This window comes from Malaya genurostris, chromosome 2 (assembly GCF_030247185.1).
Source record: "Malaya genurostris strain Urasoe2022 chromosome 2, Malgen_1.1, whole genome shotgun sequence".
NCBI classification, from domain to species: Eukaryota; Metazoa; Arthropoda; class Insecta; order Diptera; family Culicidae; genus Malaya; species Malaya genurostris.
The window spans coordinates 21,871,246-21,892,623 of NC_080571.1; the positions used below are offsets into that span (position 1 = coordinate 21,871,246).

The 21,378-nt window shown below is 36.6% G+C and overlaps 1 protein-coding gene across 1 annotated transcript; it reads left to right on the plus strand.

Moving 5' to 3' along the window:
• The first annotated feature begins 1,158 nt into the window (after positions 1-1,158).
• On the plus strand, positions 1,159-15,491 carry LOC131429906 (larval/pupal cuticle protein H1C). The gene is made up of 2 exons (XM_058594357.1): positions 1,159-1,244; positions 14,983-15,491. The coding sequence occupies exons 1-2, from the start codon at positions 1,233-1,235 to the stop codon at positions 15,313-15,315; spliced, it is 345 nt and encodes a 114-aa protein (XP_058450340.1). The 5' UTR covers positions 1,159-1,232; the 3' UTR covers positions 15,316-15,491.
• The last annotated feature ends 5,887 nt before the right edge of the window (positions 15,492-21,378 follow it).

The following is a 21,378-nucleotide window of genomic DNA, read 5'->3' on the forward strand; positions in this document are numbered from 1 at the left end:
TCTTTGGACTCTTTGGACTCTTTGGACTCTTTGGACTCTTTGGACTCTTTGGACTCTTTGGACTCTTTGGACTCTTTGGACTCTTTGGACTCTTTGGACTCTTTGGACTCTTTGGACTCTTTGGACTCTTTGGACTCTTTGGACTCTTTGGACTCTTTGGACTCTTTGGACTCTTTGGACTCTTTGGACTCTTTGGACTCTTTGGACTCTTTGGACTCTTTGGACTCTTTGGACTCTTTGGACTCTTTGGACTCTTTGGACTCTTTGGACTCTTTGGACTCTTTGGACTCTTTGGACTCTTTGGACTCTTTGGACTCTTTGGACTCTTTGGACTCTTTGGACTCTTTGGACTCTTTGGACTCTTTGGACTCTTGGACTCTTTGGACTCTTTGGAATCTTTGGACTCTTTGGACTCTTTGGACTCTTTGGACTCTTTGAACTCTTCGGAGCTATTTCGACTCTTTGGAATCTTGAAATCTTCCACCAGTTTGTGATACTCGAATTTGTTTGGTAGTGTTTTGATGTATCAGCTCAAAATGGGCTATCACAACTGCCACCGAGTTTGACGATTTCCATTCACCGGTTCAAAAACAGAAAACACCTCCGCACCTCACCTCCTGCAAACTGTTCACAAATGGCGCTTGATCGGTGACCGCGTGATTTGTATGATTAAGGCAAAACAATTTTATCACCAGTCCTAATCGAACACGGCCACACTTCAATCTTGGGCTTCAACTGAACCCAGCGAGGGGTGAGATCAAAGGAAGCCTGAGCAGCGCGATAATACGCATCATGTTCCGCGCCACCGTCGTCGTCATCATCATTGCCTCCTTTGATCGTGCGTGTGTGAGCCTGGGCTGATATGGTAGAAAATTGTCCTACCCCCTTCGGCCATTCATCGCAGGCGGCTATGACATTTTGGGGGCTAAGTCGATAGTGCGCTGAATCACCCTGGACTTTTTTTTATGCTGCGCGTAAATATGCGATCATACTCGAGTTCTCGCGGGTCTCGACGGGAGAAGGGTGATCCGCCGTTCGCCCACAGCGTCGCAGTTCCGACCTCCCTCCGCGGTCGAGAAACACTGGCAGCCGGTCCGTCGGATGCTGGGCGTATGCCTATAAAAGTGGTGACTTTTTCATATTTTGGTTCATAAATCTACGCAAGTTTTCGCGCTAAAGTTCAACTGTTTCTCTAGTGAGTTCTACACCGTCTCTGTCGGATTATCAGCAAGATGAAGTTCTGCGTAAGTGTTGTTGTTTTCTGTAGAACTGATAAGTGACTGTTCAATGGAAATACTTGTGTTGATTGGATTGTTTGATAACTACAAATATGTGAAATAGTGAGAAAGTAGAGTTTTTGTTGGCAGGACCATTATTTAATTTACTAATATAATTGTAGCTAAACTTTATGTTTAAATTAAATGAAAATAGTGAATTTATGAACAGTTTTATGTGATAACAAATCTGAAGAAATGGATTACGTTTGTTCGCGAAGAAAACTGCTGAAAATTAATTTATAAATTATAATTAAATGTATTTCATCAATCACATTGGTTCCGCAAAGAAACATGAACTAAAATGTTTTGCTTACATTTCGTATTAAAATTGACTTTGCATTAGCAGTTCAAAATGAACTACTTTTGCTGCATTTCTGTTCATTTTGAACCACTAAGCAGACGTAATTTGAGTCAAACTTTTTTCGTTTTCACTATCATTTTATTATAACTTAATATTTCTGATGAAAATTTACTTCCAAAATTACTTGTTGTTTAGCAAGAACGATTAAAGAATAAATAAAGGTAATTATTTTGAACGGAAAAACTCACAATTCAGTGCTACCGTTGGAAACAGGATACGTACTAATCGATCTTCGGGAACTTGTTCCACTCATAAGAAACACAAGAATATGGTGTTTAGAGAAAATCCCCAGTGTTGTGCTATTCAAATTAAATTCCGAGTAACATATTGTAAGAAACAAAGCGAGGATTAAAACCCAACCCAGATTTCGCAATACAACGAACTGCTGGCGGTAGAATCACAGAGCGTCACTTTTCCTGACTGTAGGGTAACAGAGGTATTTTGGCCACTTCATATATTTTGGCCCACCTAACAAACTATATGGATTCAATCGATCTTAGGTAACCCATGTTGCATCAGTTTGAAGCTAATCACATTAAATTACCTATTGCGGAAGGATTTTTCAAAGATATTAAAACATTTGGTGGATATTTTTACAAAGTGGGCCAAAATAAAATCGATCCTAAAGCGGACCAAAATACCTCTGTTACCCTATCTCTAACGTAGGATTGAGCTTTAATTAAAACATTTTTCTCAATTGTCTATGTTTCATAAATCCTTGTACGGGAGAGGGAATAACAACTGATCTCAAACTTTTTCTACTGTAAATACTAGAGCAAAAATGTTTCTTCTGAGAACCTTTGAACCCGCCAGCCGGTTCTATCAAGCAGTTAAATATATTTGTCAAGAGTTATACAATTGCTTCGTACTACTCATTTAAAGTAGCAAATGCTATTGTACGAATTAATCGATTCGAGCGTAATCGAGCATGAAATTACTCGGTAACTGAACTCATCTGTCAATTCCAGACGAACGCAGTCAAATTATACCGTTTTTATTTCAAACCGACAACGAATTCATTTTCAACAGGCCCTACAAAATTCATGGCCTGTTTCGATCGCGAGAAAATTTGGACGAGAAACAGATACCTGTTGTTTGGGTGTGCTAAGCAAAACAAGTTCTTAGATGGAGCTACTGCCAAATACAAATAATAATACCACAGACTAACAGACATGACAGTATGAGTAAATTCTTATAAAAATAATTTTTCGTGATGCACTAGTTCCACCTATATTGTACTGCGCGAACTATTTACTATCGGCACACCCCTTGTGTAACGTAAAAGTTTTTTTACTAGTTGGTTTCCCCTCGTTTGTCAACACCGATCAGCTGCTTGCAGGGATGCCTGATTTCATCATAATATTTGAAAATGAATCGTCACAATAAATTATTGGATTACGTTGATAATATATTTAACATTTTTAGCGATGTTGGAAGGTAACCCTTTATTTTTCTCAACGTTGTTCATCTAGACTATTTTTGATTGTGTTGGTAATTTTCACCCGAAATTAAGTGGTGGCAGACCAGAAGTAAGTAAATACTGTAACAAAACGGGTTCGATTTTGTATTGCGTTGAATGATGAGAAGTAGGCACAATTCTGTATATAGTTTTGGCAATATGTATTAAATCTGAATCCTGCATGAAATTCGCATGGACGTATACAAATCAATACACTACAGGTAATTCTGTATGAATGGCAACTCTGTTGGTAAATGAAAAAAATAAACACAGTCTAGATGACAGACAGGATGTTTTTGATAGGGTAACGTGGCGCCATCATGACACATGTGAGTACTGTCCCAAATAAAGCAATATTTGAAATGACCGTTAAAATGATTGAAGAATCTAATTTGAGTGTCCTGTCTGTTAGTCTGTGATAATACCCCTAAGTCCCATACAAACGAACCGCCAATGTTTGGTTCACAGCCTGAACAAGTAAGCCTAGCAAATTACTCCCTTTCGTTACGATAGTCTGAAAATGTGGAAGGAGATCGTTTCTGGCAACGCTTTATGCTAGTTGCTACGGCGCAAAACAAGTTTGTTTGTTTATGTTTTCCGTTGTTGTATTGCAACAAATTCAAAGATACACTCCAGCTAATCGATGAATGAAGAATTGCGATATTTTTTAGCAGTGATGGGACTTTATTTCATAGACGGGCCTTGGTGTGGAACATGGGTACGATTCGTATACGTACCACGGAAACAGCGATTAGCGCTCTACACGATAAAATAAAAGTTAAAAGAGAAACAAATGCAAGCTGTGTATGCATTTTCCCAATAGTCACTCATATATGCGTGACCCAGACAAATTGATTATAGCCCGAACGGTGGCAGACACAACAGTTTTTCTTTCATGATGGATAAACTTATTAATTGAATTATTTTCTATCAGTATTATGACGTAAAGGTTCCCCGCATTTAGCAGATGTTGGAAAAATTCCTACTCCTCTGACGGGAGTGATTTGCAATGTGAAGAACGGATGGCTACCATAACGATTCGGTGAACAGTGCCGAGACATTCTAACATATAATACTGAGCAATTTCCGAAAAGCCAAGGAGCAAATTTCTGAAAAGCCAAGGAGGACAAAAAACAAAATCCGATATGGAATAACCATATCTCATACACAACAACATAGTTCAAGTTTATTTTTCACTACAATAAACAGTAACAATGGTGAACTTGTTCTTGCCCTTCAGTGTTGCTAGTTTTATAGAAAACTCGTTTAAGTACATTGTCACTCTGACAGTGTATCATGACAGTGTACCGCACGATGCAAAATGTGTCCTTGAAAATTTGTCGAAGTACTCCGTATTATAATTTGTATTTGCTACTGCCTCAACCTTGTCGTTTTTTCGTCAGACACGTTACCGGCTGTCAAAAATTATTGACATCAGTTAGGGCACTTGAATCGGGTAGCTCGAAGAAGAAAAAAAACGATTGTAATGTGTAAATCAGTCTTGGAATTATAAGCATTAGATCTGTTGAATCAGAATAACCAGGGAATTTATGGAGAACATTTTTTATGAGATTCTTATGTAGTAATTTTTTAAATATTTTGGTTAAGCAAGCATAGTAAAATTGTGTGTATTAAGATTCTATTACCAAGCTTAGAAAAACATTCAATATTTAAAAACAAAAATCAGTTTCGTTCGCTGTTGCTAGATCAATCTTCATCTTATTCAGAAAGATGTTTCGAACGAACTGACACCTCTTTCATGAATTTCGTCTCAACGATAGTGGAAAATTCCGCTTTTGCCCACATTATCAGTGCGTACTGAATTCGGAATCGAATCCAATTGGGCGAATGTCATGTGAAATTCAATATGAACTCCGAATCAATCAATCAAAAGTCCAGTGCAGCCACCGAATCCGAATTAATCTTTTCATTTATTTCGTCAAGCAAATGTAGACTACATATAAAAATTTACAATGTTGTCTTATACTACGCATTATTTCTACGATAAAGTTGGGTATTGATTTGATTTTCTGACATAGTCATGTCAAGATGATTACAAAATTGATTATAGTGACGCATTATTCGATTGACTGAACTATTTTTTGCACAATTCATTCTATTGTGATTTTCTAGAAACAAATTTCTTGTTCATAGTTGACGTCCAGGTACATTCAAATTTAATTGTGAAATAATGTTATTACTAAAATAAAGCATTGAAAGATTACGACGTTCTTTAAGCGTTTGTATATTGGCAGCGTGCTTCATATGATGGTATAGGAAATGCTATCGAGTTTAATTTACGAAGTGCATATAATAGAAATTATTTCTGGATCGATTCAATGCTTTCTTTGTGAGTAATACTATATAAATTCCATACTAGGCTGCAATATTCCAACATAGGTCTGACATATGTACTATATAATAATTTGTTTGTGTATGGGTCCTCGAAATTACTACTGAAGCGTTCAATAAAGCCCAGCATATTATTTGCTTTATTGATTATGGTATTGTAGTTTCCACAAAAGTGAGTTTTGAGTCTAGGACTTCGCCTAAATCTCGTACAATTTTACATTTTTCTACACATTGCTTTTCTAGATGTATGTCTATAGAAATAGTTTCATTTTTTCTACTGAATGATATTGAGTTCAATTTTTTTACTTTGAACTTGAGTAGACTTTTGCAGCACCAATTGTGGAATAGATGGATTTCGTTCTGGAATATTGCGGCGTCGCTGGTGTTTCTAATTTCCATAAAGAGTTTCATATCGTCTGCATATATAAACATTTTTAGATACTTAAGTATGAAGGAAATGTCGTTCACATACAGTATGAAAGGAAGAGGCCCTAGATAAGAGCCCTGAGGTACACCCGATGTTACATCAATTGGTTCAGACAGAATGTTTTGAAAGCGAACTACTTGTACACGTTTCGTTAAATATGATTTGATCCACTGAAGTTGAATGTGTTCTATGCCATATTTATGCAGTTTATATAATAGTCATGGTATATCGATACGGTCGACAGCTTTACCAAAGTCGGTGTATAGAGTTTCTACGTGGTTGCCAGAATCCATGGCATTCATAGTGAAAGTGATAAATTCTAGTAGATTTGTTGTGGTTAAGCGACCTTTAAAAAATCCATGCTGTTTGTTTGTTATCACATTTTTTCAGTTGTTGGAAAAGTTTTTCGTTTATATTTTTTCAAAATAATTTAGGATTGCTTGAAATAATGACTAACGGTAGTTACGGATATCAGATTTCGAGCCTGATTTGAATATTGGCACAAGAAAAGATGATTTCCATGTTTTAGGAAAAATACATTTTTAGTGATAAATTGACAAGTTGTAGAAGTGGTTTTGAAAGTTCTTCTGCAAGATTTCGTAGGAATATAGGTGGTATTCCATCAGGTCCAGGTCCTTTTGAAGCGTCTAGATTTTTCAGTGCAGCCAAAATGTCATGTTCTGACAGACAGTTTACAGAGCTGTGATTTGAAAATTCAGGTATGAACGGGAAGTATTCACGATCACGGTCAGATGCATTTGCCCATCGAGATGCATTTGAGATGGAAGATTGTTGCTTTTTAGTTTCGTGTTAGTGTAGTTGAAAAAGTTTGTAGGACATGATTTTATTTCGTTTTCAATTTTGCAGTTATATTGTTCCTGTGCCTCGTCAATGGAAATTTTAAGTTGATTGCCAAGAGCCAAGTAATTTTGGAGGTTAGCCTCACTCTTCTCTTGTTTATAAATTTTGTGTGCTTTCTGTTTTCTATTTTTAAGGTGTTTGAGTTGTGGATTGAACCATGCAGGTAATTTGCTGCTGTGGTTTTTTCTTCTTGTTTTCATTGGCAAAGTTTCAGATAGTATATTATTTATAACATAGTAAAATTTGTCCACTTCTTCGTCGACATTTCCTTCTACATTCAATACACTTTGCCAATTAATTATATTTAGTCTACGCTTGACTTCTTCGAAGTTAATTTTTTTTTGTATTCCGGCACTTCTTCATACTCCAAGTTGTAGGGAAGGGATACATTGTGTGAAAATGATGAATATTCAATTGCAGTGTGAAATGCTTCATTTTTCCATAAAGGCATGTTTGATGCATTCACACAAAAGTTTTCTGTGCATTTTGTGAAAAGAAGGTCTACTTATGCGTTTTGTTGATTTTTTATGGAGTTTACCAGGCCAAAGTTAAAAATTTTGTCGAAGAAGTAATGCAATGTTTCGTTTTCTCCTACGACTGGAAGTAAGATTGATTCATTTTCAGTGTCAGGAATAAAGTCCGCATTTTGTTGATTAAAATCGCCGAAAATGTGGAGCTTTACTTCGGGTTGTATATTTGAGGTGATTGTATCTAAGGATTGAAAAAATAATTCAAATGATGATGAGGGGAGGGCTAAACAGAGAATATGAACCTCTCCCGACATTGAGGCTTTGGCCCATACATGTTGAAATTCTTTAAGTTTGAGAGTAAAGATTTCTTCTGAAGTAAAGCAAGAGTTAATGGCTATGAGGACTCCACCTCCAGATTTTTTTCTGGCAAAGAGATAAATTACAGTCGTGCCGAAATACATAAAAAAACTTCCAAAAACTTCTTCGCTTCTAAGGGCATATTCAAGAGTGTTCTAGTTCTAGATGCATAATTTATGTCAGTTTTAAAATTTAAATCTAGAAATTATAACTAAATAAACTGGCATCCCCAGCAGCGTTTTATATGTGTTTTAAATATAGAAAAAATAGAACGGCAGTGTATACCAGTTTTAAATTTGACAGTAGAACTGGTCGAATAAATAAAACTAAAACGGATTGCTGGGGATACGTTTGTTCCAGTTTCATTTACATTATAGACCACCCATATGAATCTTGCAGTTGCTGAATTTGCTCTAACGCTTTCATCTCAGCTACTTTCGGTTCCAAGAATTGTGTCGAAAGAGGAGGTCAGTGAATTTTAATGAATTTCTTTCATTTCAAACAACTGTTCATTGAATAGAAATAAAAAAGTTTGGTCGGACCTAATCTAACAAAATCTACAAATTCTGTTTACCCTGTAGTTCCGGAACCAGAAGTAGTATCCACAACAAATTTAGGAACTCCGTATGAAACTGTAAGACCTTTCCTTTGAACTTATAAGTTTTGAACCTAGTTAAACCTAGACTTGCTATCTTTTGCTCTATTTTGTTTAAACCATTTAAACGAAATTTAACAAACGAAGCGAATTATTATTATTATTATTATTATTATTATTATTATTATTATTATTATTATTATTATTATTATTATTATTATTACTTTTGACATCACTACACCATCAGCATGGTATTACTGAACTACCGGCTCTGAAATAGCATATTTTTTCAAATAAACTTCAATATATTGACATTCTTTTATTTTTCTTTTTATATCATTCATTTTACAACGGTTTTACATTTTTTTATTCTTTCGGTCGCACTTATCGTAAAATAGCTAAAACTCTTATCAACAGCAGCACCGTCTTTTACCAATATCACACACTAGTAGCGGACATCCGTAACCGATTCGTTTTCTTTATAGCGTGTACGAAATAGAACAAATCACGCATCCTTCGTTTTGTGTCTTATTCTTCCACCGTACCATCACGTACCGGTATGGTACATATTGTCATTCTATATGGCGATTTGAACATTTTGACACTCATCGCCCTGTAACTGCGGAACCTGGGATCGAATCGGAATGAAATTCAATAGCAAGCAATGGGACCATGGGACCTTTCATTTGAATCTTAGTTTGTGAAAATCGGTTCAGCCATCTCTGAGAAAAGTGAGTGCATACACACACTCAGACATTTACTCAGTTCGTCGAGCTGAGTCGAATGGTATATGACATTCGGACCTCGATTAAAAAGTCGGTTTTCACAGTGATTGCATGGCCTTTCTCTATCAGAAAGGCAAAAACGATTGTCAATTGTCTTAACCCAACGGGAAGAACAATAGGTTTTTTAAGAATATAGAATATATGAGAAAAGATCAATTGAAATAATTGAAATTGGAATCAATTAAAATGGCCGTAATTGTTTAAAAAAAGCTTGGTTCGTTGATACGAGGAGTAGTTTTCCTATTTTTTTGACTGTAATATCTCCAAAGTACTGAATTCGGATTACTTTTATGAGTTTTTGCCTTTCTCTATAGAAAGGTATTAGAATTGCTGGAAAAACCGACTTTCAAACGGAACCTCGGAGACCCATAGTGTTATATACCATTCGACTCAGTTCGACGAGATCGGAAAATGTCTGTGTGTGTGCACTTTTCGAAGATATATTTACCGCTCAATTTTCTCAGAGATGACTGAACCGATTTTAACAAACTTAGGCTCGTTTGAAAGCTACTATCGGGCCATTGATCAAGTTCGAAGATCAAAAAGCTGTGACTTTTGTTTCCGGAGATATGATGGTATAAGTGACGTAACCCAACCCGCCTATGGCGATTTTTCAAGATCTATGAAAATTCCACTAAGTGGACTAGGACGGGTGAAAATTGGGTGAAAAACCGACTAGTGAAAATTGGCCCGGAGGGCCAAGTGTCATATACCATTCGACTCAGTTCATCGAGCTGAGCAATGTCTGTGTGTGTGTGTGTGTGTGTGTGTGTGTGTGTGTGTGTGTGTGTCAAGTAATCTCACTAGGTTTTATCGGAGATGGCTGAACCGATTTTGACAATTCAAATGAAAGGTCTTCCGGTCCCATACGGAATTCCTGAATTTCATCCGGATCCGACTTCCTGTTTCGGAGCTATAGGGTAAAGTGTGTACAATATTGTACAAAAACCGTAAAAGATGTTTCAAACTGGACTCTAAACCGTTATCCCCAATCTTAGGGTCAATTGAAAGGTCCTATGGTCCTACCAAAAATTACTGCATATTTTCGGATGCAACAAACATTTAAATCGTAATTAAGAGTGCGTACTAGTAGAGTTTGTGTGTCATGTTAGTTAGTGGCCGTACGAACCGACTTTGATTATACCGGTTCTCGGGTTCCGGTGCCAGAAGTGCATATAATAGTGAACCCACTTCGTTTTCTTAAGGATGACCTACGCAATCAAAGCACTGTTTTATTCTGTATGTTATACTAGTTAATGGACAAACAATCTCTTGGTTTCTTTCAAAAATCGAAGAGAAAAGTTTTGAATAGAATACCACAATATTATACATGAGAAAGGTATCATTACACCTTTAGGTGAATTAAAACAGGTTTTTAGATTAGCATCACTCTTCTCAAAATCAAAAAACAAAATCAAAAATGAGTCCAAATTAGTATCAGAAATTATTTTATAAAAAGATAAAAAAATCATGAGACTATTTGGTGGATTAAGAAGGGGTTTTTTTAATAATTATCCTTTTTTTTTCAATATGAACAGTTAAGTGTTTTTGTCTTCTACACTCTTGGAAAAAATGAAATTTACGCTTGACGTAAATTCCAGCATACCGTAATTTCTTCGGTGATGCCATAATATTACATCTACTAACATGTAATAATAAATTTTGCGTCTGTATCGATGTAAACTTCAGCTAAATTCACTGTGAAATTAATGATATGACTTATCTCTACATGCTTTGAATTGTGAATGTAAGTGAATCGCGACGCTCCTTTTATGAGCGTCTATAAAGATGTATTTTTTTCTAAGTGTGTACACACTTTGAAAAAACCTTGTAATTTTACATCTTATAAGAGGCACATAAATGGAACGCCGCAGTTCTCGCAAATTTATGTGCAAGAACTCACATCTGCTTGCTAAATTAATACAGTCGCACTTGATAAACGAAATTCTATCTAATCCAACATTGAATCATCAAATGAAACTTGGCGCCATACGACAAATTCGGTCTTTACGAGTTCCATCGTGTGTTGGATTAGGTCTCTTGTAAAATTGATTTTGTGTGTGTACACAGCAAAAAGTTAGGAAATTTATAGTTGACGCAATTCGACGAATAATGTTTCTATTATTCGTCACATGACTGAAATTTACAGGTGCAAAATTACATTTTTGGACGTTATTCTTAAACGCTTAAACATGTAATTTTACCATAATTTCTGTGAAATTATTAGCATTCATGTCTCATATGATAAATTAACTGCTAAAATATGTCACTCTTAGCGCTCGGATATGTCGATGTCGGGAGACATAAATTTACATGATTCTCCCTAAACGTGTGTAGAGCTTTTTGGATATATTTTTACAAATAGAAACATCAATTTTGCTTGAATCGTTTCTCTTCGCTTCCTATTTGTCCTTCGTCCATTTGCCTGTTATAGCTGGCCAATTTGTAAAGTTTGTTTTCTAAACTAAAAAAAAAATATGGAAATTAACTGCAATAGAAAAAACTTGTTTCAATTCACCTAGTGGTGTAATGATGCCTTTCTTATATCAATCATAGTATCTTATATAATACTGTGGTATTCTTCACAATATTTTTCTTCGATTCTTAAAAGAATAACCGAATCGGTTTATTTGACCGTCTACTGATAAAACTATCAATTGGAGAAGATTTGAGGTCGATTTAGAAAACTTTTTACGTTTTTTCGCCCTTTTCAGTGATGGTATAAAATTTTTAACACACTTTACCCTATATTTCCGGATCCGGATGAAATTCAGGAATTATGTATGGAACCACAGGACCTTTCATTTGAACCTAAGTTTGTGAAAATCGGTCGCACCATCTATGAGAAAAATTAGAACACATATTTTAATTATTTTTGCACATTTTACCCCATAACTCCGGAAGTCGGATCCAAATAATATTCAGGAATTTTTTATGAGACCGCGATCCCTTTCAATTGAATCTAAGTTTGTGAAAATCGGTTCAGCCATCTCACACACACAGGCATTTTGCGTACTCGACGAACTGAGTCGAATGGTATATGACACTCGGACCTCCGGGCCTCGGTTCAAAAGTCGGTTTTCACAGTGATTGCATAACTTTTCTATATGAGAAAGACAAAAAGACTTCTCTAGCACAACTTATGCCTTGAACTTCTTGAGCTTCTCGATTTCACTTGAAAAGAGCCAGCTGAATTTGAAGGGTACTGAATTTTACCAAAATGTTCGTTCATACCAAACATTTTAGGAAACTTCAGCTTCGAGTCATTTTTGGATATTTCATACTACTAAAAATTTTATCATAAATTGCTGAACATATTTGCGATGTTATGGGAAAGGAACTTCGTTGCTGTGTTAAATACAACAAGAGATATTCACGATTAAGTTCTACGCATTCTTGTACAGGTAAAATTTTTAAATGGTGCCCCATAGTAAAGTAAGTCATATTCACGACAAAAAAGGAAATTATGACAGATAGTAGCCTGTAGATAGTAGACCATTCTGAACTCAACTTCTTAGCAGTATTCAACAAAAAACAGTTGAAAAGTAAAGGATGAATGGAATATATTTTACGAAGAACTAGACCGGAGGTCCGAATTCAAGCCTGCAAACTTCTTCAATCCGTAGAAACATTCTGCCAAATGAACTACTCTGGACGTGATAAATCGTAATAAGCAACTCAAAAATACTTTTTTTTCGCAATCATTCGTTCGATGCCGATGTGTGAAATCTTGATGGGACTCTAGCCCTAGCCCCAGCATTTTCATCAATCGATGTGTAAAAGAAATTTCCTTATATGGTAGAAACGCCTTCGGTGCCTAATTATGTCACCTCCATTTTTCGGCAAAATCGTTCCGCCAACCATTTCATTTTCTTATTTCAACAGGAGACACGAATTCGAAAGTCAAACTTGGTTTGGAATCCCAACCCGGCGAACAGGGTCAGGAAGTTTCTAATACTGAATTATTTTATTTGTTGTCCTTGTCATCTGCTTTCCTAAGAAAACATGCCTTCATAAACGGTCAAGCAACCGTTTAAGGTCAGTTGGTTCACAGCTCACATCATCATCGGTCGCTTTCCGATGAGTGTGTGAATTTGAAGCAGGGAAAAGCCCGGTGGAATTAGTTTCTGTCAAACTTGCTCTCCAACAGTCATAAAACCTCCTCATCTTAAGCATCAACAGATTACAATCGTCCAAATGATACATTTCACTTAAACATAGCATTCCAAAACTAACAAAAACTAGAACTAATTAGATAGTAACCCTAGTAACAATTTCTTGACAACGTTCCGGGATAAATTAAAGTCGAATGAATTGGAACAGTGGTTGAATGCTCGGCACATGCTGGCAAAAGACTTGTTATACCCATAATTAGTTCTAGCCTAGGGGGTCCTAAGAAATAAATAGTTTCTAACATTACGGCGATGGATATCTATTTGTAAAAGCTGTAAGAGCTCGGAGCAGTCTATTCTTGATTGGAGGAGATCAGCCACAAAAGTAGCCTTGCTGGCATCGCGACGAACATGGTAACTTGGAAGGTTCCAAGGGTTTCTCCAAGGAAGCCGACGCAGAGCAAATCGAACAAATTTCCGTTGAATCGCTTCAATGCGTTGGATATCGTTTTGGTAGTATGGTGACCAGACAACCGAGGCGTATTCGAGCGTAGAGTGAACTAAGGCACGATATAATGCTTTCAAGCAATGTACATCATCGAATTCTTTAGTAACGCGGAAAATGAATCCTAGCAGCTTAGCAGGCTTTGAAGATAGTAAACTCAATGTGTTCCTTGAAATTTAACCTAGAGTCCAGGAGGACACCAAGGTCCTTCACAGACTATGTACGTTCCAGAACAATTTATGATATATTATAGTCGAAACTGACTATACACTGTTTGCGACTAAAAGAGATGACGGAGCATTTGGAGGCGTTCAAAACCATTCTGTTGATATTACACCAGTTAGTCAAATTATTCAACTGCTCTTGTAGGAACTCTGCGTCAGCTGTGGATTTGATGACATGAAATAATTTGATGTCATCGGCGAACGATAGTTTCATGCACTTGATCGAAAAATTTAGATCGTTGAGATAAAGTAAATATATAAACGGTCCAAGGTGACTTCCTTGAGGAACTCCAGAGGTAACGGCGAATGGTAAGGTTGTACAGTCTCCTATTTTCACTATCCTTTCGCGACCAGTAAGGTATGAGTGAAGCCAATTCAGAAATGACTCGTTAAATCCTAGTCTATTTAACTTTGAGATTGTTACTTGATGATTAATCTTGTCGAACGTAGCGGAGAAATCGGTATAGATAGAATCTACCTGTAGTCGTGATTGTAACGAACGTATGATAAAGGAAGTATAGGATACTAAATTTGTAGACGTCGAACGATTCGGCATAAAACTATGTTGAGTTTCAGATATGTAGTTAGAGCAATTATGTGTTATAAAATCCCGAGCTATAATTTCAAACAGCTTAGATACGGCGCACAAAGCTGCTATTCCGAGGTAGTTGGATACTGTAGACTTGTTTCCTTTTTTTTATAAACAGGAAACACACAAAATTTCTTCCATATTTCAGGAAAAGTTCCTGAACGTAAGGAGCAGTTGAATATAATGGATAGTGGAACTAATAGGCTGCCAGAGCAGTTTTTTATTATCACAGATGGGATTCCATCGGGTCCAGCACTAGATAACCGTTTTAACTTGGCACATGCTGAGCTCACAGTAGCAGTTGAAATAACAGGATGACATCCAATTGAAGAACGAAGAAGACATTATTCGCCGCAACGTTATTCAGACTACAGTTTTCATTTTTGATAGTCACACTTGATGATTCGATTGAAGACATTTTCAATTCGCATGTGTTATGACCTTCTGATTCTCGTATGTTACCATTGTATTTTAAAGGTGTGGGTCGCCCTATAGCATACCAATGTATGAAGGAATTACCTAGTATTTTTCTTTCCATTTTCATATTTCCTTGAACCTTAACCAAATAAAACTTGCTGTTAACTCACCATTTCTTTACCTACTTGCAGATCGTTCTGTTGACCGTCGTCGCCGCCGTGTGCGCCGAAGAAATGGCCGAATCGTCGAAAGCTAAGCGTGGCGTGCATCTGAGCCTCGGATATCATGCCTCCCCGGTCCTGTCCCACTCGTACGTGGCCCCCGCACCGATTGTCGCCCACTCGGCACCACTGGTTGCGGCCGCTCCCATCTACCATGCTCCGATCGCCAAGACCTACGTGGCCCATGCTCCGGTGGTGCATCATAGCTACCATGCCTATCATGCTCCCGCATATGCCGCTTACGCCCATGCCCCGGTTGCCGTCGCCCATGCTCCCTTGTACCATGCCTACCATCGTCGCTGAGAATGGTCCCGGTTTGCCGTACAGAATCGGAAGCAATCGGTTCGGCTTAGCATTTAGATCGTTTAGTCATAGTATTTAAAAGAAGAAGGAAAAAAACAGAAAAGTGTGTGTGTCAGCAATTCGGAAAAATGTGAACCAAATTATATACTTTCGAAAAATATAAGTGAGTCTGAAAATTGTATACGATATCATTTTAGGATACGAAGCATATTCGAAAAGTCCTGGAACCATTTCAGCCGTCGTTCAATTCTAAGCATTTCATAATTTTTGAATTATCCTAATCATTTTCAAACCCTTCCTTCACTCATTGCAGCAGGTTTATATACTCGATCGATTTCAACTGGTGCCAATTTTTTTTTTGCACTTCGCTACTGGCGGGTGCACCAATTATCACGGACATTGTTTACTGTACGCACAGATAGGCAAAAGGCTACTGACACAAAACAGCTTGTGTATCGCATTAGTTTACCCCATGATTTGAAGCAAACAACGAGAAAAATTGTTTGTCTGGATTAGAACTTCAAATATTTTTTTGTATCGAAAGTATTAAAATGTCTCTGAATTCAACCAATTAACTAATTCAATTTATGTAAAATTGCTATCCATCTCAAACGGAATCAGAATAACCTTGTTGATTGAATTAAATGTTCAAATATCCCGTTTTGTCGTTTGATGACAAGACACCCGACATCCATTTATCAATCAGAGATATCATGGCTAATATTTCTAGGTAGTGCAATTATTTCCAATTCGATGCCACCTGTTTAATTTAATATTCTGACACCGTTTCACAAGTGCATAATTTGATCTAGAACTCACGTCGGTACGTACCTTACCTTCACGACCACCGAATGACGACACCAAGTTCTGTGTTCGGTTCGTGTGTCGATGAAATATTAATCCATCAATCATTTCTTCGATGTGTCTTCAATTATCTGCATATGGCAATTTCCCGTGACCTGGAACTGACACAGCGATGGTGAGTGTGAAGATTACTGTTCGACAGTAGATTTAAAGGGATCGAAACCAAAGTTTTAATCAGTGGCTTTGTGGTTCATTCTAGGAAATCAATAATAGTTATTTGAGCTTATCGGTGAAAATTCGATAGCTTTTACTTTTAGCAGAAATTTCTCCCTGTGCATGAGTCAGGACACGTCACTCAACTCTTCAGATTGTGTAAACTGAAATCACGGGAAAAAAGAGTCGCATCGAAACAGCTAAGCACTTGTCTCATCTCTTCGAAAAGTATAGCCACAGCGAAGAATTTACTTAATCCGATTTTAATCATGAAACCTGTAAATTTTTAATGTACTTCAGCTGTCTCTCTTCTTCACTCTAATAAAATTACAGCAAGTGCACAGTAATACGCCAAAGCTAGGGGCGAACACATTCCGGCTCGCTAATTATAGCGAGAGAAAGCGAAAAAAAATATTCGCCATCCTCATCAGAGTCAAGTGACAAAAAAATATGAGTCAAATAGTTAAAGACACGTTGCTAAACAAATTAAATTTGTTAATAATACCACGCTTTCCCTAGAAAATTCCGTGCTATGAAACACTTCTGAACCAGTGCAAAAATGCAGAGAAAATCCGGTAAGCTTTCAGAAAGTTTTGCGAAAATACCATCCCCCCAAGGTCACAAAAGAGATTACGAAAGCCGCAATTTGTATTACACGAAAAAATCCGGATACACCGAACAATTTCGTTTAAAAGTACAGATTTTACAAAATGTCACTAAATTACTGTTTTTTGCCTCAAAATAAACTTCACATTCAGCAGTTCCTTCTTCATTTGAGTTGATTTTTTTTACAGGCGAGCTCTTTTTTCTAGATCAGTGAATAGCTAGTAGTCATTGGGGGCTTGATCTGGACTATACGGTGGATGAGGAATCAGTTCGAAGTGTAATTCGTTCAATTGATCAATTGTGGCCAAACACTTGTGCTTCGGTCCATTGCCTTGGTGAAATATTATTCGATATTGATTGTTTTTCCTTTCTCAAGATAGTCGATGCATCCCAAAATACTGAAACCATAACCTTCCTAGTTGAGCGTTGTTCGTTCTGACGTTTCGGACGTGGTTCACCTGCAGCAGTGTACTCAGATGATGAACGTTTTGATTCCGGAGTGAAGTGATGAATCCCTGTTTCATCCATTGTCATATATCGACGCAAAAAAACTTATTTATTACTTGTAAACGAGGTCAAATATGACCACGTTGTCGTTTTTTATTAACTCTGAGTAAACGCAGCACCCGTTTTGAAAAATATTTTAAAGGGTACGGAGTGCTACACGCGTTATTTGTTATTTGCGTTACTGTTTCGTGAGTCGTAGGCGTTGCGAAGCGGTACATGCGTTACTTTGTCGTCAGTTATAGGCGTTATAAAGTGTTAGTTGCGTTACTTTTTGAAGGTTATAGACGCTACGAAGCGTTACATGCGCTACTTTTTTGTTAGTAATAGGCGTTACGGAGCGTTGCATGCGTTACTTTTTGTACATTTAAGCGTTACTTTTTTGTAAGTTTCAGCCGTTACGAAGCATTACATGCGTTACCTTTTTGTAATTTATAGGCGTTACGAAGCGTTGCATGCGTTACTTTTTGTACGTTATAAGCGTTACTTTTTTGTAAGTTTCAGACGTTACGAAGCGTTACATGCGTTACTTTATTGTAAGTTATAGGCGTTACGAATCGTTACATGCGTTACTTTTTGTACGTTATAGGCGTTACTTTTTTGTAAGTTTTAGGCGTTACGAAGCGTTACATGCGTTACATGCGTTACTTTATTGTAAGTTATAGGCGTTACGAAGCGGTACATGCGTTACTTTTTTATATATTATAGGCGTTACGAAGCATTACATGCGTTAGTTTTTTGTGAGTTTATTCGTTACTTTGAATAAGTACTAAGCGTTACGAAGCATCACTTGCGTTATTCTTTTGTGAGTTATAGACCGTACAAATCGTACATGCACACATAATTTTTTTTGCTGAATCTCGGCGAAATAATTGCCGAGATCTGCACAGCCGAGGGCTCGGTAACCGTCTCGGCAAAATGTATAATTACTGAGAATTTCGGCAATCCTGAACTATCAATTATTGCCGAACTTGTAAACAGCAATTTTTCTGTTAGTTCGGCAAAAGCGATCGAGATCTAATCATGGATTACCGAGTCATCAGTAATCGAGTGTAGAAAAGATTTTGCTTTATTATTGCACGTAAAACTTATCACGAAAGCTGAGATCGGGGTTTCTAGATTTTTATATTTAAACAATCCAACAACGCTATGTAGTACGCGGTATTGGCTGCTTTTCCTTTCTCAAGATAGTCGATGAAGATTATACCACGTGTATTCCAAAATACTGAAACCATAACCTTCCTAGTTGAGCGTTGTTCGTTCTGACGTTTCGGACGTGGTTCACCTGCTGCAGTGTACTCAGATGATGAACGTTTTGATTCCGGAGTGAAGTGATGAATCCCTGTTTCATCCATTGTCATATATCGACGCAAAAAAAACTTATTTATTACTTGTAAACAAGGTCAAATATGACCACGTTGTCGTTTTCTATTAACTCTGAGTAAACGCAGCACCCGCTTTGAAAAAGAGGTTTCTTATGGTCAAATATTCATACACAATTAAACGGCTGGAAGCAAAAATCAGATAAGTGCAACTTAGTTTGGAAAAATACGTTTAGGTATTTTTGAATGCAAAAAAAAACAGATAAAAACATTATTAGCAGGAACTAGACACAGATTCCTAAATGTAAGTATCGTTCAAAAACGTCTTTATGCAAGAACCGATCAAAAAACTTTTAAAGCGAAAACAGGACAAAAGCTTAACCGGTTCTTCCTAAACAAATGTTTTTATCCGGTTTTTGCGTTCACAGTTTTCACTTAAGTAAAAGGTGTTTTTTAAGTGCTTGCTGATTATATAAAACACATGCCAAATTATGAAACGGTTGATTTTTTTGGTAGGGTCTAAACGATGAAAAAATAATCATTTTTGCGATTTTTTTCCAGAATTATCGTTCAACGAAATAAATTCAAATGTTTTGCATGATAAAAAGCACCATTCGAACAAAATTTTGTATTTTTTCGTGGAAAAATATTGAGAAATAAGTTGGTGAAGAGGTATTTTTGAGGACGCTTCTTGAAAATCATGATTTGCGGTGTCCACTGTATATCAGCGCAGACTAATCAGAAGTGAATAAATGAACGCAGCATAGTAAGAGAAGAAGTTTCTCTAGACCCTAATGTTCCGGTTTGATTTTTTTTAAATTTTTTTAATTTTTTAGGGCTGTTCAAAGTGAAAACTACGATTTTTCACGAAAAAATCTACCATTTTGTAGCTGTTAAACCTCCCCAAAGTAACAAACAACAAAAAGGAAACCGTTTAGGGTCTGGTTTTTATATGTAGAAAATGTGTACCAAATTTTGAAAAAAAAACGGTGCACTAGTTTTTGAATGACGATGCACACGGACTTTCAAAACCTGCTTTCGAGAAAAATGTGTTAGACCCTATCCGCCCCTAAAGCTAAAATGAAAGGTCACGTTATCAATATCTTGTGGTTCCATAACAAATTGCTTTTTAAGCTGTTTTTTCAGCTATTTTATTGTTGTTGTTGTTGTTGTTGTTGTTGTTGTTGTTGTTGTTGTTGTTGTTGTTGTTGTTGTTGTTGTTGTTGTTGTTGTTGTTGTTGTTGTTGTTGTTGTTGTTGTTGTTGTTGTTGTTGTTGTTGTTGTTGTTGTTGTTGTTGTTGTTGTTGTTGTTGTTGTTGTTGTTGTTGTTGTTGTTGTTGTTGTTGTTGTTGTTGTTGTTGTTGTTGTTGTTGTTGTTGTTGTTGTTGTTGTTGTTGTTGTTGTTGTTGTTGTTGTTGTTGTTGTTGTTGTTGTTGTTGTTGTTGTTGTTGTTGTTGTTGTTGTTGTTGTTGTTGTTGTTGTTGTTGTTGTTGTTGTTGTTGTTGTTGTTGTTGTTGTTGTTGTTGTTGTTGTTGTTGTTGTTGTTGTTGTTGTTGTTGTTATTGTTGTTGTTGTTGTTGTTGTTGTTGTTGTTGTTGTTGTTGTTGTTGTTGTTGTTGTTGTTGTTGTTGTTGTTGTTGTTGTTGTTGTTGTTGTTGTTGTTGTTGTTGTTGTTGTTGTTGTTGTTGTTGTTGTTGTTGTTGTTGTTGTTGTTGATGATGATTTTTACAAACTCTTATTCAAATGAAATGTCTTAGTGTCCCATACGAAATTCCGGAATATTATTTGACTCCGACTTTTGGTTCCTGAAAAATGGGGTTAAATGTGCTGTGTTTAAATAAGTGCACTAACTTTTCTTGGAAATGGCAGTACCGTTTTGCACAAATAAAGATTCAAAAGTAAGGTCTTGTGATTTCATACAAAAATCCTGATTTTTGTTCCGATCTGACTTCCGGTTCTGGAGCTATATGAAAAGAAATAAAAATATGAATACTATCTGAATCCGACTTCCGGTTCCGGAATTAGCGTTATTAGTACAACAATTCCTATTTCAAATTACTCTCTTTGCTCAGAGACCGATTTCTACTAACTTAGATGAATTGAAAGGTCTTATGGTTCTATACCAAACTTCTGATTTTCATTCGGATCTGACTTCCGGTTACGGAATTATAGGTTAAAGTGTGTTAAAAAGTTCATACCATCACTGAAAAGGGTGAAACAAAAAACGTGAAAAAAAATCTAAATTGACGTGAAAACTATTCCAATCGGTAGTCATTATCAGTAGACGGTCCTCTAACAAAGCGGTTCCGGTTTTTCTTTCAAGAATCGAAGAAAGGTATTTTGAAGAATTCAAGATTATATATGAGAAAGGCATCATTACACCGCTAGACTCTTTTTTTTAACTAACCAACGACACTTTATCACGACGGTGGCATCCATGGCGAAAGAAAATTAGGAAATCTACTCGGTAAAGCAGTTCATTCATTTTAATTTGTGTATAATAAGGACAAAGAGAGCTTTCCAAAATCACCATTATCACCACTTATATTGTTTTCTACTATTCCGTTGAGTGTTTAATATTATATTTTGCACGTTATTAAGGTAACGTTTTGAA